Source organism: Colletotrichum lupini, chromosome 7 (assembly GCF_023278565.1).
Source record: "Colletotrichum lupini chromosome 7, complete sequence".
NCBI classification, from domain to species: Eukaryota; Fungi; Ascomycota; class Sordariomycetes; order Glomerellales; family Glomerellaceae; genus Colletotrichum; species Colletotrichum lupini.
The window spans coordinates 686,382-710,723 of NC_064680.1; the positions used below are offsets into that span (position 1 = coordinate 686,382).

General features: G+C 45.7%; 10 protein-coding genes and 2 non-coding genes across 12 annotated transcripts; 9 read left to right on the top strand and 3 right to left on the bottom strand.

Moving 5' to 3' along the window:
- Positions 1 to 1,544: 1,544 nt before the first annotated feature.
- Positions 1,545 to 3,263, top strand: CLUP02_13244 (uncharacterized protein; the record flags this gene model as incomplete). The annotated part of the gene is made up of 10 exons (XM_049292187.1): positions 1,545 to 1,708; positions 1,759 to 1,836; positions 1,895 to 2,224; positions 2,288 to 2,360; positions 2,417 to 2,551; positions 2,616 to 2,702; positions 2,830 to 2,871; positions 2,990 to 3,029; positions 3,093 to 3,149; positions 3,214 to 3,263. The coding sequence occupies 10 exons, from the start codon at positions 1,545 to 1,547 to the stop codon at positions 3,261 to 3,263; spliced, it is 1,056 nt and encodes a 351-aa protein (XP_049149333.1).
- A 758-nt stretch (positions 3,264 to 4,021) lies between these two features.
- CLUP02_13245 (cytochrome P450) lies at positions 4,022 to 5,492 on the top strand (the record flags this gene model as incomplete). Its single annotated transcript, XM_049292188.1, has 7 exons — positions 4,022 to 4,131; positions 4,186 to 4,377; positions 4,441 to 4,592; positions 4,648 to 4,886; positions 4,957 to 5,228; positions 5,281 to 5,343; positions 5,480 to 5,492. 7 exons carry the CDS (start codon positions 4,022 to 4,024, stop codon positions 5,490 to 5,492), a joined length of 1,041 nt encoding a protein of 346 aa, XP_049149334.1.
- A 3,019-nt stretch (positions 5,493 to 8,511) lies between these two features.
- CLUP02_13246 (uncharacterized protein) lies at positions 8,512 to 8,745 on the bottom strand (the record flags this gene model as incomplete). The annotated part of the gene is made up of 1 exon (XM_049292189.1): positions 8,512 to 8,745. A coding segment is annotated over one exon (234 nt), but the record flags the coding sequence as incomplete, so codon positions are not given.
- A 3,557-nt stretch (positions 8,746 to 12,302) lies between these two features.
- On the top strand, positions 12,303 to 12,653 carry CLUP02_13247 (cytochrome P450 CYP2 subfamily; the record flags this gene model as incomplete). The annotated part of the gene is made up of 1 exon (XM_049292190.1): positions 12,303 to 12,653. A coding segment is annotated over one exon (351 nt), but the record flags the coding sequence as incomplete, so codon positions are not given.
- A 1,763-nt stretch (positions 12,654 to 14,416) lies between these two features.
- On the top strand, positions 14,417 to 16,217 carry CLUP02_13248 (glycosyl hydrolase family 76; the record flags this gene model as incomplete). Its single annotated transcript, XM_049292191.1, has 2 exons — positions 14,417 to 14,437; positions 15,027 to 16,217. The coding sequence occupies 2 exons, from the start codon at positions 14,417 to 14,419 to the stop codon at positions 16,215 to 16,217; spliced, it is 1,212 nt and encodes a 403-aa protein (XP_049149337.1).
- A 637-nt stretch (positions 16,218 to 16,854) lies between these two features.
- CLUP02_13249 (uncharacterized protein) lies at positions 16,855 to 17,245 on the bottom strand (the record flags this gene model as incomplete). Its single annotated transcript, XM_049292192.1, has 2 exons — positions 16,855 to 17,050; positions 17,145 to 17,245. 2 exons carry the CDS (start codon positions 17,243 to 17,245, stop codon positions 16,855 to 16,857), a joined length of 297 nt encoding a protein of 98 aa, XP_049149338.1.
- Positions 17,246 to 17,346: 101 nt separating this feature from the next.
- CLUP02_13250 (fungal specific transcription factor domain-containing protein) lies at positions 17,347 to 20,969 on the top strand (the record flags this gene model as incomplete). Its single annotated transcript, XM_049292193.1, has 5 exons — positions 17,347 to 17,426; positions 17,559 to 17,644; positions 17,708 to 18,684; positions 18,737 to 19,102; positions 19,161 to 20,969. The coding sequence occupies 5 exons, from the start codon at positions 17,347 to 17,349 to the stop codon at positions 20,967 to 20,969; spliced, it is 3,318 nt and encodes a 1,105-aa protein (XP_049149339.1).
- A 129-nt stretch (positions 20,970 to 21,098) lies between these two features.
- Positions 21,099 to 21,419, top strand: CLUP02_13251 (uncharacterized protein; the record flags this gene model as incomplete). Its single annotated transcript, XM_049292194.1, has 1 exon — positions 21,099 to 21,419. One exon carries the CDS (start codon positions 21,099 to 21,101, stop codon positions 21,417 to 21,419), a length of 321 nt encoding a protein of 106 aa, XP_049149340.1.
- Positions 21,320 to 21,423, top strand: CLUP02_tRNA243. Its single transcript has one exon. It is a non-coding gene; the product is annotated as a tRNA-Val (tRNA).
- A 6-nt stretch (positions 21,424 to 21,429) lies between these two features.
- CLUP02_tRNA244 lies at positions 21,430 to 21,501 on the top strand. Its single transcript has one exon. It is a non-coding gene; the product is annotated as a tRNA-Ala (tRNA).
- A 249-nt stretch (positions 21,502 to 21,750) lies between these two features.
- CLUP02_13252 (uncharacterized protein) lies at positions 21,751 to 23,132 on the top strand (the record flags this gene model as incomplete). The annotated part of the gene is made up of 4 exons (XM_049292195.1): positions 21,751 to 21,759; positions 22,231 to 22,375; positions 22,534 to 22,739; positions 22,863 to 23,132. The coding sequence occupies 4 exons, from the start codon at positions 21,751 to 21,753 to the stop codon at positions 23,130 to 23,132; spliced, it is 630 nt and encodes a 209-aa protein (XP_049149341.1).
- A 30-nt stretch (positions 23,133 to 23,162) lies between these two features.
- CLUP02_13253 (uncharacterized protein) lies at positions 23,163 to 23,913 on the bottom strand (the record flags this gene model as incomplete). The annotated part of the gene is made up of 4 exons (XM_049292196.1): positions 23,163 to 23,188; positions 23,260 to 23,430; positions 23,478 to 23,725; positions 23,852 to 23,913. 4 exons carry the CDS (start codon positions 23,911 to 23,913, stop codon positions 23,163 to 23,165), a joined length of 507 nt encoding a protein of 168 aa, XP_049149342.1.
- Positions 23,914 to 24,342: the final 429 nt, after the last annotated feature.

The window sequence follows — 24,342 nt, forward strand, 5'->3', positions numbered from 1 at the left end:
AATAATAAAATAGTAATAATACTAAGTACTTATTATATTTTTATAAAAATAGTTTTATATAATATACTTAATATAACGTACGCTAAATCTTAAAAAAGTATTAAATAAAGGAGTAAACTAAGAGCTATAAATTACTAATTTAATTAATTATAATATTTAGTTTTTAAATTAAGTACTTTATATATAATATAAGCGGGGTAGGGGAGCGGGCGCACTTAGTTAACCCTAATCTTTTTAACGTTTACTTTTTTTTTTTTCTTTTTAATAAGAGTTTATAAAAGTTAGTATAAGTAATATATAAGTAGTAATATATATATAAAGTTAGGGTAAGTAAAGGGGATATTAAGCTTTTTAAATAAATTACTATTATTACTATTACTAAGTATATTTATAGTACTAATAACCGTTCTATTATTAATAATAATAACTCTATAATTAAGAACTATATTTATATTAAAATAAGTTAATAATAAATACGGAACGATTTTATAAAAAACTTACTTAAATACGGGAAGTATACGAAAATAGGGATTTAAAAGATATTTATTAATTATAATATTTATATAACGAGGGAGTAGTATAGATATTAATAAAAATAAAAGACTATATATAAAAAAATAACTATAAAAAAAAAAAAAGGAATTTAGAATTATAATAGCTTAAAAAGGGGTTAATATTAGTAAAAAAAAGTAAAATAACGACTACTTAAGTATTAATAGTCGTAAGGACGGCCTATAAATAAGAGTAACCTAAGTATAGAATTATAGGGCTATTATTTAGAATAAGGGGTCTATATTTAAGTTAATAAGTACTATTTATACCCGCCCTCGTACTATATATCTAAGGACCTCTTAAGTAAGGGATTAATATAGCGTATATAAACTATAAATAAGCTTTAGGACGAAGCCTAGAGGAGGGAGTACCTTATTAGGCCTCGTTAGTTAAAGAATAGCTTAGGGGGTATAAAGAGGGGGACTAAGTAATAAAGGAGCAGCTTAGGTATATATAGAGCGTTAGTAGTATACCTCGAGAAAAGGGTAGATTTTAGTAATTCATTTTTTAAACCCTAATAGCAGTTAGCCTCTGTGAGCTTCTTCCCTGTGTCACACACCTATTGACACCAGCTCTCCGAAGGTGAGCAAAACTGTCAGCCTTGACCGGCAAGGCATTTCACAGACCGGATGTTCTCATTGTCCCATAGTCCATGTCAGTGAATCGCACACTTTTTGGCAGGGATATAGAAAAGGGTAGGGCAGGATATCGACCGCAAATACCGGCGTCTAGCTTGTATCGCAGGGATGGTCTAGCGTCTACAGCCAGAGACTAGCCGAAGCTTGATCATGCGAACTAGGATACTTCCGAGATACGGAGTTAGAATTGACGAGTCTCGAAGTCTATGCTCATACGATGAGATGGAGTAGTTAAATCATGAAAGTCCCACCATTACTCATGGCCAAACCGATTGACAACATAAGTCACCACAACTAATTCCTGCAAACTGAATCCATCCATGCTTCATTCACGCTTCCTTTCTATCACCCTCGATGATTGCGCGAGATTCTGACCCAGGGATTAATCCCCTCGAAGTCCCGGCTATACTGTTCGGTATCACTATAGGCTTAACAATGCTGGCAACTTTCAAGGCATCGCAGCAGACCTTTCAAATCTACTCAAGAACAAAGTCGGCGACCAAATTGTACCCTTGGATGTGAGTTACTCGAGTCTATTTGAGTCTCTGTTCTGACGTACTCTACCTAGGATCTGGATCTTCCTCCTCACCAATATCTCTCAAGCAGTAACGAATTGGCTCCTAGCTCACGGAGACTTTGTAAAAAGGTAGGACGTCCCGCCCTGTTTTAACCTGTCTGCTCGTCTTACTAGCTGACGGTGGCAGCATTGGTTCCAGTATTGGAAGCTGTATGCTCTGGATTTTACAAACACAACTCGCTCCCCAAATCCTTGCGAATCGACTAGGGCTTCTCCTAGTAGATAAAAAACGGGCAAAAATGATGAAATTTGGGTTGTTGGTCATAGTTGGGGTCATTAATATCTCAGTGACCTGCATATACATTGCAGGGTACTCCATCAACCCGAAATATTTCACTCATCTGCACAAGATTTGGGACCCTATCGACAAAGTTGTTGATTTACTAATCGACATTTCGCTGAACACGGTATTCCTACGGATTATTCAACATGAGTTTGTTGCCGACGGCCTTCAAAAGTACCGACTATTATTTTACTGCGGGGTACTCTTCGTATTGATCTCGTTATGTATGGATGTAAGTTGCCCGGTGTGCACAACGATACAACGATATGACTTGACTACAATTACTCAACTACATAACCCTATATGGAATGTTAATGACTTTTCTTCCAATCAAAGATTCTCATGATTGTCATGATGACTGTACAGGAACCGTACCTCTACGCTATGACTCACCCAATGGCCTACACTATGAAATTGATTATCGAAATGACGATGGCGGATTTGATATCGTCGATTGCAAAAAGACCACACCAAATGCAAGAGTTTTCGGAACAGATCTGTGTGAGTTAGTGTTTAGTTCTCCTAGCCAGAATCATTCTCCCTGTCGACTGAACAGTGTTGCGAGACCGTGCTATCGATAGCTTGTTACTACACCCTTCCGTCAAAGCCTTTCAATCAAGTATGGGCGAGGGACTGGTCTCTTGCGGTTTCTGTAAATTAATTTGGTCAACATGGCATCAGCAATTGAATAGCATCGTATTCATGACAAAGACTGCCACCTGCTATTCAATTTCTAAGTAAGCACCCAATAATAACCAACTAGTAATGCATGGATGCAGAAGACGCACTTATCTTGGTTTCCTGTCGCAAACTTTGGAAACGTTGGTCCTAAGTAAACGTGCTGCTTAATGATTCAATTCACTCATGTAGTTTTCGCCAAACTCTTTCAATTTACTGCAGTTGCATCGCGCCACATGCGTGATGACGGTGTCCCATTAGTATCTCGACTCATTGCCAGCAACTGTCCAGCGTTTTCGGGGTGATTAAAGTATGAACGCCGAGCTTACAGGTATCCGCAAGTCTTGCAAATCACTGAGCACAGAGTCTCCAGGGTTCCCCTCTGTGCTACGCGAATCTGGCCTTGTCACCTTCGTGTGGAGTGGATGCAACCTCGAAATAGCATGTGGAAGCCCTTGAAAATGGCATGAGAACTGCACAACCAGCCATACCTAATCATCTATCCAAGCCTAATGATTCGCCAGAGCAGCGCTGATCCCCACGGGGCACCTTAGTTGCTTTTGAAATCGCTGTCTACGCGTTATCCATCACCTTAGCCCTATTACAGACCTGCGTCCGGAGCGTGTCCCCTCCCACAGCAAATAAGGTCGAAGCAAGGTGGGACAGACTCCGCAAGTAGTCAGCGAGATGTTGCATCGCCGACCGGGATAGAGTTGAATCTGTAACCATTGACTGCCAAATGGAGTTGGCGAGGTTTGTTAGTGCTCACTCTTCGGACGACCTTGTGGCCCTACTGCTGGCAATTGCAACACGGGAGCCCGGTAGCCTGGCTGATCTAGTGCTCAGGGGTCTTGGTGCAAGAATCGTATTTAAGATGCAACCGCGCAGCACAAAATTCGCTGACGGGAGTGAACCCCCCCGAAAGATTTCTGCTTCTCCATCGTCGAACAACAAATAAGCGACCATGGAGATATTTTCGCTTTCGATCGGATTTTTCAGTCTTCTACTCATCTCATTCGTCGTTCAGAGGGTCTTGAACAAGTTGAAGAATGGAGTGCGACCCCCATTGCCCCCCGGCCCCAAAGGTTTGCCGATTGTGGGTAATGTGAACGATCTACCCAAACCTGGCGAATTGGATTACGTTCACTGGTTGAAGCATAAGGAGTTATATGGTCAGTTCTGGTATTTAATGGTGATGGCATGATATCCATTATCAGAGAGAGGGTGTGATGTTATCGTTCAGAGGACGTAGCTAATTTGCTTGTCTTAGGCCCCATTAGTTCCATCACAACCATGGGCCAGACAGTTGTGATACTTAGTGATCCACAACTTGCCTTTGATCTCTTGGACAAGCGCTCATTGAAGCATTCCTCGAGACCTTCACAAACGTTCATTGGCGAGATGTATGTGTATTGGAGTGTCATGCGGATCCGTGGAAACCTCTGACAGGAAGAAAGGGTCGGTCTAGAGCACATCACCGGCATGGCCGTCTATGATGAACGGTTCCGCGCACAGCGCAAGGCTATGGGCCGGATTCTCGGCTCAAAGATGGCTGCAGCAAAATATAATGAGTGGCAAGAGGCCGAAGTCGGGCATCTTCTTCTGCATCTGCTAGATAGCCCGCAAAACTTTATAGAACATATCAAGAAGTAAGCGGAAAGATGGATTATGTCAAAGGCGTATAGTGGATCTTCGCTAACCAAATCATGCAGGGAAGCCGGTTCCCTCATCCTCAAGATTACGTACGGCTACACAGCTGAACAGTTCAAGAAAGATCCCTTTCTCGAGATGATTACCGAAACCATGGACAACTTTTCGACGGGCGCTACACCTGGTGCCTTCTTAGTTGATGTTTTCCCCTTTCGTCAGTCTCGCGCCATGTTCTTGCCCATGACACCCCTTGTCCTAACTCTTAGCAGTGCGATATCTACCCAACTGGGTTCCTGGGACCGGTTTCAAACAGCTCGCAAAGGAATGGAGAGCCCAGATGGAGGAGACCAGAGACAAACCGTATGCCTTCGTCCAACATCAAATAGCGCAGGTCAAGGACAACTCGTCTTACTTGGCCAACCTTCTCGACTCTCCTGAGCAATCACTATTCGACCAACACAACCACAAACACTCGGCGCTAGCTGTATTTGGAGGAGGTGCAGACACGGTGAGTGGCTCGGTCAATTTTAAAGTGAGCTCCGCATTGTAGCAAACACTGCATACTAAACATCCTACAGACGGTATCGACAGTCGCATCGTTCTTCCTGGCGATGATGGTGTACCCCGACATCCAGAAGAAGGCCCAGGAGGAAATCGACAGATTTATTGGTAGTGGAAGATTGCCGACTACTAAAGATCGGGAGAACCTTCCTTACATCGAAGCTCTCGTGAAAGAAATTATGCGCTGGCATCCTATTGGCCCCATGGGCCTGCCCCATTCTAGCACGGAGGATGACGTTTTCGAGGGCTACTTCATTCCGAAAGGAGCCATGGTACTTCCCAATATTTGGTAAGTCTGTCAACATGTTGAGATTATCACATTGGCTGAGACAAGTCTATAGGTGGTTCACTCATGACCCAGAGCGGTACCCCGACCCGATGAACTTCAAGCCCGAGCGCTTCCTGTTAGTATCCCTATTATAGGGTAGTTAGTTCGAACCGTAGTTAACGAAGAGATCAATTGAACTATCTGGATATTTGCGTAGGTGTAAAAAGGAGGTTCTAACCGTAAGTTAGGCTAGTTACGATAATCGTAAATAGGGCCCCTAATTAGCCCCTACGTAGTCGGCTATATACCGCGGTCGAATTAGACTTCTAATTCGATACTAACTTTCTCTTTTTTTTATTAATTTAACTACTACGGTTAGAAGTATAATTCGACCTCGGGCCTGTTTACTAGGTCGTCTCCTTTTCCCCCTTTTCTTTATTCTTTTCGTATAACCTATCCCTCTATTCGTATAGTGACTTTTCTACTACTTACGAATTACTCTAATCCCTTGTTTAGTACTACTTTTATAAAAGCGTCTACGAGGTTATCTTTATTATTAATCTAATAGATCTTAAGTATCTCGCGCCTTTCGTACGATTACCTAAGGGCTATAATATTAATTATAAGCCTCTTTTCTTTTATTATTCCTAATTTAACGAGGCATTCGTATAGTAAGTAGGAATCGGTATAAATAACCGTTAGAATAAGTAGAAGGCTAATTCGATTAGTAATCTTCCTTAGCGTCGTTAAAATCGTATAGGAGAGGTTAATACCGTTAACTATGCTAAAAACCTTTAACGCTAGTATACTTCTCGTTACTTACTTACTTTTAGTTAACGAGTAGTAGATTATATTACTGTATATAGTAAATTCGCTCTCGCCCATACTCTCGTTAGCTAGGATAATAATATACCCTAATTACGAAGTAAGGTCGTTATTATTCGTAAATAACCTATTAACGAAGACGTAGAGCTTATTAGTCGTAAGGTCGATCGGGTAGTAAACGAGACTTCGATCGAGATTCGTTTACTACTACTTAAGCCGCTTATTAAGTACCTCGATATCTCGTTTAGTTAGATTTATAGCTTATACTACCCTAGCGTAGTTAAAAATTACCTTAAGCTAATAAATACTTATAATATATGCCCCTTATATAAGCTTAGCCTTATACCGCTTCTTAATATTAGTTACGTTCGGGTCGACGAGGTTAATTTTCTTACCCTGCCCCTTTTACTAAAAGATAACGGTTTCCCCTTTGATTATAAGAATCCCGCTGTTAAATACTAAGGGGGTGTTTATTATAAGGACCTTTTTTAGCTTCGCTACGAAGCCCGCTTTCTAGAGCTCCTTATCCTCTTTTTTTATAAAGTTAATATCGGATAGGCCTAATATATCGTCGGTCTATATTCTAACGATCCTAAATTAGTTACCTTCGTGCTCCGCGACTAATAGGCACGGGTCGTACGTAGAGGTAACTATTAATAGTTAATTAATATAAAAATCGTAATAAGTAGCCTATTAATAGGTGCCCGATTCTGCGAGCCTATATAGTAGCTTAAGCACTTTAATAATCGTACTTTCTAAGTACTTACTAGCCATTTCCTTTAGTAAATAGGCTAGGATTTTCCTTATGAGCCCTATAGCCGATTAGGTATATACCTAGGTAATATTACGGCTCTAAATCTTATATCCCTTTTTCCGTAGCGATACTATTAGTATTATTATTAATCGTTAGCTATAGCGCTATATAGTAAGCGATTATATAAGTAGCGTCGCTTTTTTAACGTTGCCGTACCCCTAAATTACGTATCTAAACTTCTCGTACGGTTAGGGTATTCCTTTTTTTTTTAATTTTACGAACTATTCGCAATTTAAATATGCGGAGGTTTATATACTTTTTTAGATCGTAGAGGATAAATCGATAGACCCCTCGATCGCGCAAAGTATCTACTTTAATAAGATCTAATCCCTTATACGGCTTTTTAGTAGTTATAATTATGCCTTCTTTACGTAGTTTAACTACTAGCTCGAAATCGGCTTTCTTTTTTACCGTATAAAAGGTATTAATTACCTCGTTATTAGTAATAAATTGCCGCGTTAGTGCTTGCCGTCGTGGTCTCCCGCGACGTATTAGTACTCTTTTAGTAATTTCCTTTTCCTCGTTATCTATTAGTACTACTACGACGATTTTATCGAGGATAATTTCCTATGCCTCTACCGCGGGTTATATAGCTTCCCCTAGCTCTTTTTCTTTTTATAAGTTAGAAATTACTTCGATAGGATCTATATAATATAGTTTAACTATTATAATTAATACCTTAAGTAGCTAGTCGCGATCTCTTGCGACTACGTAAGAACGCTCGTTGACGGAAATTAATTTATATAGCCTAGCTTATTATTAAGTAATTTCGCGCTATACTCGTATATCCGAATTTAGGGGCATATCTAAATTGACCCCTATATCGGGCCTATTGCGCGTAGTAATTACCTTATTAATTTATTTTTTTATACTTACCTCGCGCAGTGCCCGTATTACTTTTTTAATTACTTAAGCTCGCTAGCTTATGTCTAGTAACGGTAGCGAGGCTAAGGTCGTTCTTAAATATGCTCTAAATACTAAAAGCGTTAATATAAGCCCGTTAGGCCCTATAGTATCGTTATAGTATTTAAGTACTATCTAAAGGTATTCGTCGTTATTAGAATCGGGATTTTCCTTTTTAATAATTTTAAACGCTCTTTTTAACTACTAGTGCGCCCTTTTTACTTCTTTAATACTATAGTACGCTTCGACGGGTACGACTTTTAACTATATACCGTAGGCCGTTATATTTTTTTTAAATTTTACTAATTTAAAACTAGTACTAGCGTCGGTTCTAATACTATCTAGCGGTCCTTAGTATATATCGATCTAGCTTTTTCGTAGAGCTACCTATACTATTTTTACTTATAAATCCCGTAAGAATTGCCCTATTTAGAATAATATAGCCTCGTTAATTATATATAGGACCGGTCGACTGTTTAAGTAGAAGATATCGATAACGATTTCCTAATTAAAGTTAAGCTTATTACGTAATTTAAATTTGAATCTGCGTAGGCTCTGCGTATTTATTTAGTATTAGTAATATACTTTCGTTAACTACTCTAGCGCCCCTATTTCGATATTATTATTACTTAAATGCTTTAAGAGGTTATATAGCCTCGCAACCGACGGGTAGCTAAATCTCTAGTATAGTTATCTAAGCTTACTTTCCGTTAGGTAATTAATCGACTTCGTATCGTTAGTAAGCCTTATAAACGCGTGCCCCTATCGTCGTTTAACTATTTTGAAGTGCTTATAGCTAGAGATTCTATTCCTCGTATTATTAAATATAATACCTAGTCGATCTATGTCTTTTAGATATAGGAGAAATGGGGTATTAACGGGTAGGATATAGAAAGTTATCGTTCCGAAGTGCGTTTTTATTTTTACTATACTTAGGGCGACGATTTCCTTACCTAGGCCGAAGCTAATCCTCGCAATGCCCGCTATCGACGTATTAAGTATTACTAGTACGATTTTCTATAGTACTTAGAATTGCCCTTTTCCTCTTATTAACTATTACGATACCCTAGTGTCTAGGATAATCTTATAAAAATTATCTGGGCCGTACTTTTCGTTCGCGTAGAATACCTATACGAGCTTAGTATTTAAGTAATCTAAGTAGTATAAAAAAGACCCCTCTAGCTACCCCTAGAATTGCTTAGTACCTTGTCTTTTTTCTTTAGATATTAAGAGAGTAGAATTCTGCGCTATTAGATTCGTCCTTTTGCCCACCTCTATATCCGTCATCTAAGGGACCTTCCCTTACTATTCGTAAATAAAAGCCTACTTATTAAGGGCTTCTACTACCTTTTATTCGTTTAGCCTCGTATATCCTCTCGAGGCTAACGGGGTAAAAAAAGAGTAGTTAATATCGTCGACTTCGTCGTAATCTAATTCGTTAATATAGGGGGTAAGATCTTCTTTATCTTCCGAATTTCTTATAGGGTGCGGGTGCTTTAGGCCGCTAAATTAGCTATTTTTACTAGGTTCCGTGCCCCCGGATCTGCTCTTATATATAACGAGGAATTAGTTAAATCGATAAGGGCTGGTTTTACTATTTACTACCCTCGATTTTTTATATTATTCGTACGATTTAGTACGCTCTTTTTCGGAGTAGTTACTTAACTAATATCTATCCTTTTTATAAATAAAACACTACTTCTTTTATTACCCTACTCGCGAGTTAAATCTCTACCTATTTAACGAATTTAGGATTCCCTATTAGCGATTACCGTACCTAGCTTCTTTTCCTTTTTTATTATACATTCGGTCGACCTAATATTATTAATAAGGGCCGTCGTACGCTTAGAAATAGGTTTAGTACGGCATTCTTACCTTAATATTAAAGCTAGATCTTAGCCTCGAGTAGAGCGTCTCGTAATCTTCGGGTACTTAGTATAGAGTTATTTTCGCCTCTAGAACGCGCTAGATTATAGTATAGAGATATTTAACTTTCCGCTCGTTAATCCCCTTATTTAGCTAGGTTTTCGCTAGCTTATTAATTCGATCGATAAGCTCTTCGAGGATTTTTATTTACGATTTGCCCTTTATTATCCTAGCTATAAATACGAAAGAAATCGCTCGTAGCTTAGATAAGAGCTTTAGGTTCTTATTATAGGTCTTAAAGCGGCTTCGGATTACGTTAATTATACTAAGAAAGTCGTTTCGATCGAGATTACGTACCGCTTCGTAGTAATAATTAGAGGCTTTGCCTACGAGTACGACATTAATTACCGAATAGTACTAGTATTCTCTAATTCCGACTTTTTCGTAATAATCGTAAAACATCGTTAGGGTTTCTTATAAGACCTTATACTTCCCCCTAGAGTATAATTTCTTTTTTAAGAAGATCTTTTTAAGGTCTGTAAACTACCTCGTATTTACTACTAGATTTTTAGTATCTATATGCGATCCCTACGTCGCTACGTACTATTAGTAACTTCGGGTAGTCTGCTTCCTTTCTTATTAGCTGATTAGTACCGAATTTCGTATTAGTAGCGGCGACGAGCTATAGATTGAAATAGGTAGAATTATTGATTGTCGTACTTCTAGTATTATATTTTGCCTTTATATATCCTTTTGCGACGATAGATTGCCGTTAGTAATTATAGAAAGGAAATCTGGGTCGTTTACCCTTTTTCTAAATTCGTTAAAGCGATTATACGCCCTGTCGACTTATGCCTAGGTCTATATTACGAATTCCTCTTTTATAATCGTCGCTACTAGGATTTCATAAGGTTCTCGCGATTATAATTATATTAATAATACCCCTCGCTTATAGAGGAATTTATTAACCGCTTTTATAATTCCTAGGCTTGCGCTTGCGAACTATTCGTCTAGCTAATAGCTAAGGTCGTTTACGATCTTATAAAATAGGGGTTACCCCTATAGCCCCTTTTTCTTATAGACCTTAGTTAAATAGATTAATACCGCGTTAATTTACTTACTGTTAGGCTAATCCGCAATTCTATATATCTACGTCCCTTAATAATCCGGGTTAATATTTACCTATTTATAAGGGATTAGGATTCTATTTAGGATCGGGTTTTGTCCTTTTTTTTTTTACCCTAACTCGCTAAGGGTCGTGCTCTAACTTATGCCTATATTAGCGGTCGCTAGCGTGTTTAATCTTAACGGGGATATATTTAATCCGCGCGCTAGTTATAATAAATCCGTGCTTTTACTACCCGACGAATTTATTAGGGTCTAGGAGATTCCCGCTTCCTCTCGCCGTCTTATTACTACTCTCGTTTTTATTATTTTTAGCGATTACTATTACCCTTCTAGATCGCTAGCTATTATACTTACTAAGATCCTCTTTTTTATCTAGTATAAAAAGGTAGGTTTTAGTAGTTCTTTTTAATAATAATAGCGGTAGACGTTTATATTACTATAGTAAGATATAGTAATTAGTCTCGGGATTTTTATTAGTTACCGATTTCTTAAAATTAGTAATCTTACGCCGTAAGCTAATATAAAAAGAAGCCCTTTAGCGGCCCTCTAAAGGATTCTTTTTTTTTTTTTTAGATCTTCGTTTTTTTAGCCTTTTTTTAGGTTAATAATAACTTTAATAGGAGGTCGTAGGACTACTTTGGGGTAGCTGCTTTCTTCTTAAGTTAATCTCCGAGATCCGTAATATTCTTAACTCGATACTATTAGGACCTCTAAATCCCCTCCTCCCTCGTTAAACCGTCCCCTATACTATATTCCTAAGTAATACCCGGGGGGTAGTTAAGGGAGCTACGAGGAGGTTATTTAGATCGCAGGCTTAAGGGCGTACTTATAAGATCCCCGTAGTAATAGACTTTTCTATATATTATAGATTTCTTAGCTTAATAACTTTTATAGGGTTACCTTCGTTACTAAGTAAGAATATTTACGTTTAGAGATCCCCTTTTTCGATCGCGTGGTGCTTTTTTATACTATACTATTAAGCCCGTTCGTCGCGCTAGTTAATTAGGTAGGTAGTCGTTATATAGGGAATTCTTTCTACTGATTTAGCTAGTTAATTTCTAATTATAAGCCGGCCGCGGGGAAGTTATTTAATAAAAAAGGCTACTTAAAGCGATAGTAAAATACTAGTTACCTAAGCGGTTCTATCGACTAGCGTAGTTTAACATAGTAAACGTCGACCTCTCGTAAGTAGTAAAGGGCTACGATTACTCGATTCCGTGCGGTATTTAAGAATCGCCTCCTTTTTTATTTACTTTTATAAGGTTAATTAGTACGAATCTCCTATCCCGTGCGGTATTAAAAAGTCGTCTCTTTTACGTAGCGAGATACCTTACCGATTTACGATAGTAGAATTTAACTACTAATTAGTATTAGTATCCCTATTATAGGGTAGTTAGTGCGAACCGTAGTTAATAAAAAGATTAATTAAACTATCTAGATATCTGCGTAAATGTAAAAAGGAGGTTCTAACCGTAGGTTAGGCTAGCTACGATAATCGTAAATAGGGCCCCCAATTGGCCCCTGCGCAGTCGGCTGTATGCCGCGGTCGAATTGGACTTCCAATCCGACACTTCCTTCAAAGTGACGGACACGAGCCTGAGGCGGACCCTCACAAGTTTGTCTTCGGGTTCGGCCGCCGAATCTGCCCCGGCCGCATCCTCGCCGATAACTCCATCTTTCTCAATATCGCTCAGTCACTTGCCGTGTACGATTTCGCCAAGCCGATCGTCGACGGCAAGGTCGTTGAGCCGGAAGTCAGGTTTACTACGGGCGTCATCAGCCACCCGCAGCCATTTGAGATCTCCATCAAGCCTCGATCTGCCAAGCACGAGACTCTGATTCGCTCAATTGAAGAGACTTATCCGTGGGAAGAGAGTGATTCCAGAATCCTCGAGAGGATAGAGGTTTAGACGATATCCGGTGGCTTGCCTTTCGCGTTGATGGCCTCGCTTACGATCGTGCCCAAATTGCCAAATTGCCATGTCGATCGACGGGGTGTCTTTCCAGAGGAGCTGAACTTGATGTATTGGGAGTTCAATGAATGCCCTCGAATTAGTCTGTCGTATCAATGGAAAGTTGGCGTCACGCAGCACTATCATACCGCAGGGTGATGTTCTACGAAACCGTACTCTTGACTTCTGTTCCTCTGGAGTTATCATGCGTCATTGTAGAAGGTCTTCTCCGGATACGAAGTGAGCACTTGCGCCGACTGCTTATCAAGTTACACATGCCTGTCGTTACGAGGGATCTAGAGCCAGTTGGGGTCGTCTTTGGCTTCTTTGTGTTGCCGATGACTGCGGTATTGCTTTCGTAATCTGACAGGGCATCATTACCCTAAACGTGTCCCTTCGTGTCCTTGACTAATCAATTTCTCCATCTTCTCAACAATTCAGGACTTTTGGTGTACAACTCTTCGAAAGCTGCCACGAGTAGGTACCTACCTTATACAGAAACAGGTCGTCATCTCCAACTCGCTGTGAGCTGTGCTAGGTAGGGTTGTCAAGGAGGAAGGAGCAACTTACTGCTCATCATAACAATACTTCACCGCCAGTCAAGGAATTACACGCTCGATACCTTAATTTCCTTATCGAATTCGAGCACAGCCGCATCACCTCCACCATTACGAAGTTTAGCGTCCCAGCTACGGCCATCGCGTCTTTAACCCTGACTTCACCTCTGAAAACTCAAGCGCCGGAGTAGGGAAACGTTGGTGTTCGGAACACTCAGTACGATCGCGTTATAGCAAAGATGGCGGCTAAACTGCTGGTGAAATTTGACCGGCCTTGGGGGTAAACGAAAAAATTCAGACAGTTCGTAATTGAATGAAGTTAGAAGTTCACCTGCAGGACACATGTCTCCTTCGAAGGGCAAGGAATAAATTTCGTACATTCTCAGCGCTATCATAAGTAAAGTTTTGGGAGGAAGTGGCGGAGCAAAATAGTAAATAACCAAGGGGTTCGGGAGGAAAATGAGGAGACCTACTATCAATCACCTTCGGAGTTTGAGTTGGATTTGAGTTGACAACCACCGATTGAGCACTGAGTAGCGTGACGATGCAACTCTGCAAGTCTTGACTGCCAAAACAAGCAGACGCAAAGGAATAAGCATTTTCATGGGGGATCTGTCGACCCAAATATGTTTAGGAGAGCCCAGCCCAAAATAGACACACAGACAGGTTGACAGGCTTGTTGTTCCTTGTTTCAGTCAACTATCCCCGATTCCGCACCAATTTTTCTTCACCGTCCCTATCGCATCCTGAGACGCGTAAGTCCACCAGCCCCCCACAACTTTTCCACAACTTCGTTCCCGCTAAAGACCGAAAAGGAGAGGGAACCAACTCGAGTTTGGATAGGGGTGGATCGTCATCGCGAACGAAGATCACCCCACCACCCGCAGCACGCTAAGACGGAAAGCCGACCGGGACCGTACGGTTCGTCGTCTCTGGAGCCGCCAGTCACGCCCTCGCGGCAGTCTACCCCCAGACCCCGGTGAGCGTCGTATGCAGAATTGCGGCAGCCCGGAGTTCACGGCTTCTCATTCCTACACGTATGTTTCAGTATCAACCACACCCATACTTGGAATTCTAGCGCTAGAAAAACCACCGCGTCTAGAACCAAACAATTGAACAACTAATAGAGCCTTAGTGCGAAACCGCCGAAATCGTCTAAACAAGATGGGCCCCGAGATCATGCCAGTGGGTTACGTGGTTACATGCGCGTCAGCTACAGACGTCAGCTGTGGAGAGAGGGAAAATTGAAAATGGACCCGCGATTTTGCACAGCCCTTGTGATGGAATACCCTTTAAGCTCGAAGACTCTTCCGCCCTCCACTGAGGGCCACCCCTTCGGCGTGCGGTCTCGTTTATGTCTACGTCGTTGCCGTTGTTACTGTCGTTGTCGTTGTTGATGCCAAGCTTTTGCCAATAGCTCGGCGCTGCGATTCGGATCTCTTGTCGCTCGTTTATATCGTCTACCAGCTGAACAAATCGAGATGAGACCAACATTAGGACTGCCGGCTTTGGCCTTGGGGTTGAATTTGGCGAGCGTCAGTGCGATCGATGTCACATGGACAGATGAAGGTAGGGTATTTGCGTTTGCCGAGTCGTCTTGCCTTGGCTAACCTGTTGCGATGTCAGACTCAATAGAGAGTGCCGCGAGCACGGTCGCATATGGGCTCGTAAAATACTACACTGGTAACAATACTGGCGATACCCCTGGAAACTTACCAGATCCCTATTACTGTAGGTCTAGTCCAAAACATTGTCATGGACCTCGTGTTGACAGTTTCAAGGGTGGGAGGCCGGTGCCATGTTCGGCACATTGATAGACTACTGGTGGCTCACGGGCGATGACTCTTACAACACAATCACCACGCAAGCCATGCTGCATCAAGTGGGCGACGACAACGACTACATGCCACAGAATCAAACCCTTACAGAAGGAAACGACGACCAGGGCTTCTGGGCAATGGCCGCCATGTCCGCCGCCGAACACAAATACCCGAATCCGCCAGAGGACTCACCGCAGTGGCTCGCCCTGGTCCAAGCCGTCTTTAACGAGTACGTCAGTCGATGGGATACGGAGAACTGTAACGGCGGTGTGCGATGGCAAATCTTTACGTGGAACGCCGGTTTCGACTACAAGAACTCCATCTCGAACGGGTGCTTTTTCAATGTCGCTGCGCGCCTGGCTCGGTACACGGGGAACACGACATACTCTGACTGGGCAGAAAAGGTCTGGACATGGCAGACGGTCGTCGGACTGCTCACATCCGATCACGAAGTACTCGACGGCGTTCACTTTGAGGGAAAATGCCCCAGCTCCACCGACAGCACAAAGTGGTCCTACAACGCCGGCATCTTTCTCTACGGCGCGGCGGTGATGTACAACATTACGGGGAGCGACACGTGGAAGACCCGCCTCGACGGCATGCTCACGGATGTGCAGACGGCGTTTGTCCAAAACGACATCATCTACGAGGCCTACTGCGAGCCGACGGCGCAGTGCAGCCAAGACGCGCAGAGCTTCAAGGGGTATCTCGCGCGCTGGCTGGCCGCCACATCGCAGGTCGCCGCGCACACCGCGGACACCATCACGGCGCTGCTGCTTTCGAGCGGGAAGAAGGCGGCAATCACCTGTTCGGGGCCTCCCGCTTCGGGGTTCAAGGGCCATGCGGGGACCGCGTGCGGATTCTCGTGGCTGAATGAGACTTTTGATGGGATCGTGGGCGTGGGACCGCAGATGACTTCTTTGCAGATGATCATGTATAACCTAGTCGGGTCGGCTGAGGCGCCCGTCACTGCTACCACGGGAGGAAACTCCACAGGCGATGTAAATGGAGGAAAGACTGATGATGGGTCGGGGTCGTCAAATTCTCCTAAGGCGATCACCACCGCGGACAAGGCCGGTGCGGCCATCTTGACGATAATGGTTTCGGCCAGTGTTGTCGCCGGTAGTGCCTTTCTCATCATGTAGGAGAAGTTTTGTGTTAGTCATTCAGCGAGTTTTGATTTCTTTGAGCAAATGCGAAAGCGAACCCACACCGAGGTGAATCATTCGGTGAAGTACTAACACATGACCGGTATGGCTTGACTTGGTGCCAAGGATTTTGAAGCGGAAATGTGAAAGTTTAGTATGCAGGCTCGGCATATCCTGCTCGTGTCGACTGCTTTTTGGCATGTGTTTCGCCTCTGTTTCCCCCTCCGGAAGCGGGGAAGACAAATGCAGTGGGCAAGGTCTCCCGAACTAAACATATTCAGCTTCATGGATTTCGTCAGAGATCTGTGCTGACGCGAAACGAAACTAAGATCGATGTTACGGTACCCTGAGTAGGGAACATGTACGCAGTAGACTTTATCAGATCTTGCATGCCGTACATACGTCCGAACAAGCCTTCTCTCAAGGAAAGCATGCATAGCACATGGGGGAAACGTGTCTGTTGAATCAACCAGTTGGCTTAGGTACTACTTGCATAGGGGTAAGATGGTTCGGCTGATTGATAGCAGTCGGAGGAGTTAGTTTTTGGGAAACTGGTCACCAACGCGAATGGTCGCCTTGCGTCATGGGCAGACTTACACAGACCGTTGTAAACCTTTGGTTGGAGACTTGAGAGTCAAGAGTCTTGGGCGCCGTTCTCGGAGATATCGGACATGTCGTGCACCGACCGCCGGCGAGTGCTCATCGTCTCAACCCATGAGAGCCCGAGCCAGGTCGTGTTCCATGCTTGCCAGTCAAGTTGGTAGTCGATGATGTCGTGCGTAAACCGGCGGGAATTACCCAACTCGTAATCAGTAGATAGAATTGACCTCCTGTTTTGTCGATTGACAACGCAACGTAAAGCCGAGTATGCAAGATCGTTTTTTCCGAGAAGCTCGGAGGTACTGGCCGACACCGGGTTCTCACCGAACTTCACCTGGGATGGGTGTGTCATTCGAGTCGGGGTCTTTCGGTGAGCTGATCACAGCCTCTCCCGAGGTGAGCTGAGCCAATGGGAAGCGTCGCATTGCTGGCCGTGGCCGATGCAGGCGCCCCGCCCCACCCACCGGCTTGCCGGTCTAAGCTCCGACCTCGATCGGTCCTCCCCCCCTGCTATTCCCATGCTCCCATGCTTTTTTTCCCTCCCACTTCATTCTATTCCCGCGCACTGAGGTTGACTGGCATTCGTGCGCTCCAACATTGGCTCCCGTCCATCTTCCAACCCCCACCTACCTTTACCCTTACCTTACCTTAGCTGGCTGCTGCTTTTGCGGGTGCTGCTGCGCCTTTCAGTCGCCTGTCTTGTCAAGCCTAACCCACTAATCTCAACAATCCTGCAAGAGTCACCGAACGACAGCTTCCAACGCCAATCGACGAAACACCAAGCGACCAATTTCACAGCTTACCGCCTTTTCAGATAGGCTGCTGTGATTCTGACATGCTCTAGGCTCGATCCTTGTGTCACGGCTGTTGTCTCTGGGTGGGTAAAGCTGGAGCCAAGAGCAAAACAGCGTTGCAGGATCGATCCCCCGCCATTTGTCAGCCTTCTCAGCTCTGGTCGCCAAACTGTGTGTCACCATCGCACTCTGTCGAATCCTATCCCTCAAACCCCAACTCAAACCTTCGTGAGCCTCCAGTCTCTTCTCCGACTACAACCGCCACTGCGAACGAACAAATTTCTCTTACGACGTCTGCGTCCCCAGACATCCGACGGACGGCCGACAAAACAGACGCCATGGACAACTTCTCGCCGACAAGTCAACAGTCGAACCCCACGACGCCAGCCAACGCCATGAATGCCAACCCCCACCATTCGCCAAACTCCCCGACCATTCACGACTTTCCTGCCCTCAGCCGACATGGCGCGACCTCTATACCTCCTGATCAACCCGTGGCTATGACGGCCTCCGGCCAGCCAGCCCTCAATCCCCGAAGCTGCGTCACCTGCCGCCGACGAAAGGTCCGCTGCGACAAGCAAATGCCGTGCAGCAACTGCCGCCGCGCCGTCATCCAGTGCATCTACCCGGCCCCCGGCCGCGCCCCTCGCCGTCCCAGACCGAAAGATCCGAATGCGCCGCCCAAAAATTCGAGCGAGCGCGAGGTGGAGCTAATGAAGCGCCTGCGCAAGTTGGAGGGAATCGTTGAGGAGCTCAGTGGCCAGATCGAGGTCGAGAGCGGCACAGGGAGCAACAGCGGTCGCCAGAACTCGAGCACAGGCAATTCGCCCGAGGCTTTTGGTAACGACCTGAGCTCCGAACGCGCCGGTAGCACTTCCAGCGGCGCTGCTGTCATGAGTGCATTCAAGGAGGCCGTGACGCCCAACAGGATGGAGACGGATCCAGAACCTAAGAGGCCTGTAGAGAGGCAAACAGGCATAAGCAGGTCGTTTGGCCGGCTTGTGCTTCACGACAAGGGCAAGACGAGTAGATACGTGAGCAGCGCATTTTGGTCCAAGCTCAATGACGAAGTGAGTCACCCGAGTCATGTTTTGTGCCAAGGTGCTGACAAGGATGCTATAGCTTGACGAGCTTCGAGAAGAGACGCATGCGTTGGATCAAGATACCGATGATTCAGATGTCGAGGACACGCCAGATCACTCTCCAATACAGGATACCGACGCCGCGACGGACCATCATGCCTTTATCCTGGGATATCGGTCTTCCGATGTCGACTTGCGCAAGCTGCATCCCTTGCCATCTCAGATACCCTTCATGTGGCAGGTTTACCAGGAGAATGTGGAACCGTTGCTCAAGATCTTGCATATCCCGACCATGGAGAAGCTCATTCGCGACATGCGACGCAATATCGACGAGCTGACTGCCGGTAACGAAGCGCTGCTGTTTTCCATTTACTATGCAGCAATCACATCCATGGAAGATGAAGAGGTAAGTCCATATCATGTCAAACATCCATCACACTTGACGATGACTAACCAGTTCACAGGTGGAGAAGAACTTTGGATCAAAGAAGGAGGAGATGCTCTCACAGTATCGCTTCGCCCTCGAGCAGGCACTCGCAAAGGCCAACTTCCTCAATACCTCCGACATGGTTGTCCTCCAGGCTTTTGTCATGTTCCTCACGCTGGTCCGCAGGGAGGATGACACCCGATTCTGCTGGACGCTGACCGGATTGGCGATCCGTATCGCACAAGGACTGGGGATCCATCGGGACGGAACAAACTTCAATCTTCCCCCCTTTGAGACTGAAATGAGACGTCGCTTGTGGTGGGCTATCTGCACCTTGGATCTTCGCTCTGCAGAAGAGCTTGGCAGCGATCTCACCATCATCGACCGATCGTTTGACACCGAACTGCCCTCTAATTTGAACGATTCAGATATTGAGCCGGGAATGACAGAGGTTCCCAAATCGCGCCTGGGCAAGACCGACTGCGCCGTATCGCTGGTGAGATACGAAATTTGCGCACTGTCACGGCGGTTACACACGGTGGGGTCAGCCATGGCTGGTGTCTGTCCCAAGGACGCTGCATCAAGTCTCGAGGAGCGCGAGCGCATGCTGATCGAAGTTTACGACCGTGTTGAGGAGAAGTTCCTCAAGCATTGCTTCACCGACGACGACCCCCTCTTCTGGATGGCGGCCATGATCGCCCGTGTTATCATGGCGAAGATGAGTCTTGTCATTTATCAACCGATGCTGTTCCCTGGCAACGGCCACGAACTATCCAACGAGATCCGCGACAGGCTCTTCATCTCAGCCATTGAAATCGTTGAATACAACTACATCCTAAACACAGATCCCCGCTGTAAGCAATGGCGGTGGCTTTTCCAGACCTACCGACAATGGCACGCGATTGCCTACATCCTCATGGAAGGCGGGCGTCGGCCATGGTCAGCAACCTCGGAGCGAGGATGGGAAGCTGTCAACAACACGATGCGATTCGACAGAGACCCATCTGAAATTTCGAGGATGGCAGATCATATGGCTGTATGGGTCCCATTACGGAAGCTAAGCGCAAAGGCGACGAAGCATCGCGAGGCGGAGATTGTCCGTCTCAGAGCCGATCCGGAAGCAGCACGCCAACTGGACGTGGACGATCGTATGAATCCCATCCCGGCCAGACTTGGACCAGTGCCCGGAATGGAGATCAAGCACCTGCAGATTCGCACCCGCTGGCGCAACCTGGTACGGACGGATGGCGGCTCAAGCCCGCTACCACCGCCGGCAAACAACGTAACGCAAATTCAACCCGTGCAGCAGCAGCAGAGCGTAGCGCCCCGAGGTCCGGTTCCCCAGCCTGCGAACCCGACAGTTCAGGCTCCGACGCCCGCACCGCAGCAGAGGGAACCCGAGTTCATCGACACGGTAATGATGGCGCGCGGGTTTAATCCCAACCATATCTGGGAGTATATCTACCCGACGGCGGAGTCCATGGCAGCCGACCCGAATAATACGCTCTTCCCGCCCAACGCCTCGCAGCCGCAAGCGTCGCAGTCTATGATGTCTTCGGCAGTGCCATCGCCCGCAATGTCAACTGGACAGGGTCTTGATAACGATCAGCGACTCAAGCAGCAGGCCATCGCGATGCAGTCCCAACCTACGGTAGCGTCGTCTCTGGGGGACAACCAGCCTCCGTGGCTGTGGTCTGACCCGTTCACGTCCATCAACAATGTGCCTGTTGACTCCATGGACGTCAACATGGATAACTTGGATGACTTCAACTGGCAGAATTGGCAGGAGAGCATCAAGGGATTTGAGATGGATCCTGACAACATGCCCCAGAAGGGAGCATGGTAAAGATGTATAATGTTTCCGGTGTAGTATGTGCATGGTTTATTTTGGATATGGATTTTGGATGTCTCCTCTCACGCGAAGGCTCTCAGAGAGCTATGTAATGATACCCTATGGAAGCAGATGTAATGAATGATGAGATACTTTTCACACTTGGTGCGGCGCCTCGCATCAACTACGACTGGCGATTATCCACCCCATGCTTCATGGGTTTGCACCTCTCCGCCGTCACAGCATCCGCTTAAACCTCAACCCCGTCCGCCCACATCCACTCGACGCCGACCTAACCACCACCGCCATCTCCACGCCCTTGCCCTAAGAGCGGGCTTCTCGTCCACGAACCTCAACAATAACTTGGTCTGGTGGTGTAGTTGGTTATCACGTCAGTCTAACAGCTCGAGAGCCTCATCTCTTTCGTCTGCCACACTGAAGGTCTCCGGTTCAAGTCCGGGCTAGATCATCACATGGGCGATTGGTTTAGTGGTATAATGACCGCTTAGCATGCGGTAGGTCCTGGGTTCGATTCCCAGATCGTCCATCCTTTTTGAGGAACTTAGGTATGGGTTGTTGTGGTGATGTTGTGGTTGATGTTTTGAGGTTTTGGCTGTCTTTGGTGGTGATGCTAAGTGCTGTGTCGCAACGATAAGTGGTGTGAGGGGCTCTGTTTTTTCAGCGGCTTTTTTCCTTGCTTAATGTGCTCTACGTATCTTTTAGAATGTTGAAATCGATTAAAGAGCCATTGTTACAGATTGCAAGTGTACTCTTACCCACAGCCTGGAGGCGAAGTATGAACGAAGTGTATTGATGGGGTGAGATGGTGTCACCTCCAAGCGAGAACAAACACAGTTTGCCCAAGGCTGACCAGGCTGATTTTCCCAGGTGGCCCCGCAAACTGCAGCTATGCGACCAAGCCGATCAATACTTTTTTTACCCTTTACCAACGACCTGTGCCATCCATTCACCGGCCCAACAGATTGCGACCAACGTGAACAGCATCCCTTGTCCAACAAAGACGAAGCGAATACATTTGCCGTCCTGAATGTGCTCAATAGGTCTCGAGCCGAACAAAGAGCGATTCCAGTGAAGGGACCGTTTGGGTTTGGTATATGAGTCAACCTCTACCCTGGTGAATTACCACTCATTCTCCATCAGTTCAAGTCAGACCAGCTTCAGCACCACGACGCTTGCAATCAAGAGATATCTCTTTCTTGTTTGAGCACTTTGAAAGCCTTGCGCTGCGAATTCTGCCTGTTCACTTCTTTTATAGCTTTGGAAAGGTCGCAGGGTAAACATGGCGGCCCCAACCCCCGAGGAGAACCCCAACTTCGTTCATACCCGCTCGGGCGTCTCGGCTATCATCGAGCGAAATGGCATGGTAATTGTTGGAAAGCGTTTGGGTAGTCATGGTGCAGGTGAGATCTGAAACCCATAGCCCTCATCACCAGAAGACATGATGGTGGCTGCCTTCAAAGCCATTCCCACGTTCCTCATAGTTCCGACTGTTATTCAGTCGTGCCAAAACTTTGCTAGCCACTTCGCTCCGCAAGCTGACTAATTTGTGAACAAACAGGCAAGCTACAAATGCCCGGCGGACACATTGAGAAGAACGAGCATCCCTTCAAGTGCGCAGTGCGAGAGACGTTTGAGGAGACCGGTCTTGTTGTCAAAGCCATCAAGAAGGGGCCATGGACAAGTGATGAGTTCGAGAAGGAGGGGAAGCATTATATTACCATCTTTGTGTGGTGTAAGATGGAGGATGAGACTGCTGAGCCTGAGGTGAGTGGAAGAACGCCCGGAACCCTGCCCCGAGTCTCCTCAGTCTTGTGAATGAGCGAGGATGATATTTGGAAGCTTGAGGGAAGGCCAAGACATAGCTTGACTGACTTTCAGTTTAAATAGCGAAAGGAGAAGAATAAGTGCGAAGGATGGGTGTGGAAGTCGGCGCAGGAGCTAAGAAACGACATCAATCAGGGCAAGGGGTTTAAGCCGCTGGAGAATCTCCTAGCAGAAGATGATGTTGAAAACGGCGTTTTTGAGCAACTTGAAAAGCGTGCTGAGGCCCACGAGAAGTCCGTTAAGCTCGCTACGAAGGCTAAGCTCGCTGAGCAGACCCAGGTCGATGAGCATGCTACAGACGTAGAAGAAGACACTGCGCAGCAGAGCGTCTAGACCTCGCATTGAACATCAGGGCCGAGAGATTTAGGGGCCTAGGACGTCAGCATTCGCTTTTACGTCATTGAAGTACCGCAATTACATCGTAAGAGAGAAAAAAAGGAATAGAAAAACCAGTACATACTAAATGTCTTGCGCAAACAGGCGTAGAGTCTGCGAGAACCAGCAACAAAAGTCGCAGCATACCCGGGGGCGGCCCCCGCGGTGTCATGCATGATTTGCTCCTTCGGATATCTCGCACTTTGCCCAGAATACCCACAAGCACTTGTATCCGTAGTTGGGCTGATGGGGTTACCTCGAATCATCAACAACCATGTACGGGATGGTGTTTGCAGATCTCACTGGGGCAGAAAACGGGCGGAGACGCAGCTATGGCTTCGAGATTCAAGCTTTCGGTGGCTGAAAAGTGGTTAGACTGAGCCCAGAGCCGGGCCATTGGGAACCAAAGTCCCTTTTCAAGCACCTTCCTGCGCTGCTGCGCGTGGCAATCGGGGATGGCTTGGGCCACTGCGGGCGAGAACTTTGGGAAAGGTAGTTGGGCTGATTCCCTGGATTGACGGAAAGGCTCGATGACGTCCCAATTGATGTAGCTATGTGTGGGTGAGCGATGGAGGTGATGATACGATGTGGAAGATGTTACCGCCCCCAATGCCTGTGATATCGATTCTCAAAGAAGGAGCCGAATCATGCTTCAAATCAACTGTCAGTCAGTCTACAGAGCAGAGGCGGACAGTGGACATGGACAAAGCAAGGGTAGATCCGCGGCAGCCCGGTACATCGTTCGTAAAATTCACTTAGCCCTGAATTGTCGAAATAAGAATGAAATATCCGTACTCTTTAGAATTCAGTTTTGGCCCCGAAGACCTCCGGAAGTACGGGCCCTACGGAGCACGGATACGAACAATTCAGCGAGTCTCAAGTCTCAGCGGCGGCCGACCCCTGTCCTCTTCTGACGGAGGCTGCAGCCGAAATTTGTCAATTCGAAATTTGGCTGTCACTTTACCGGGGGCTGCGGCTGCAATCCTTCTGCCTGGAGGATTTGCTTCAGGCCTTACTCCGTACAGGTGGCTCCATCTTGAACACGACGTCAACTCCGCGCTGGGAGAGGGTTCTGGGTAGGAAGTGAGGAGATGCTTCTTCGTTTTAGCGTTGTTGGCTGTTGCCTTGGTAAAGTAGACAAGTGGAGAGTATGAAAAGTGAATGTCGA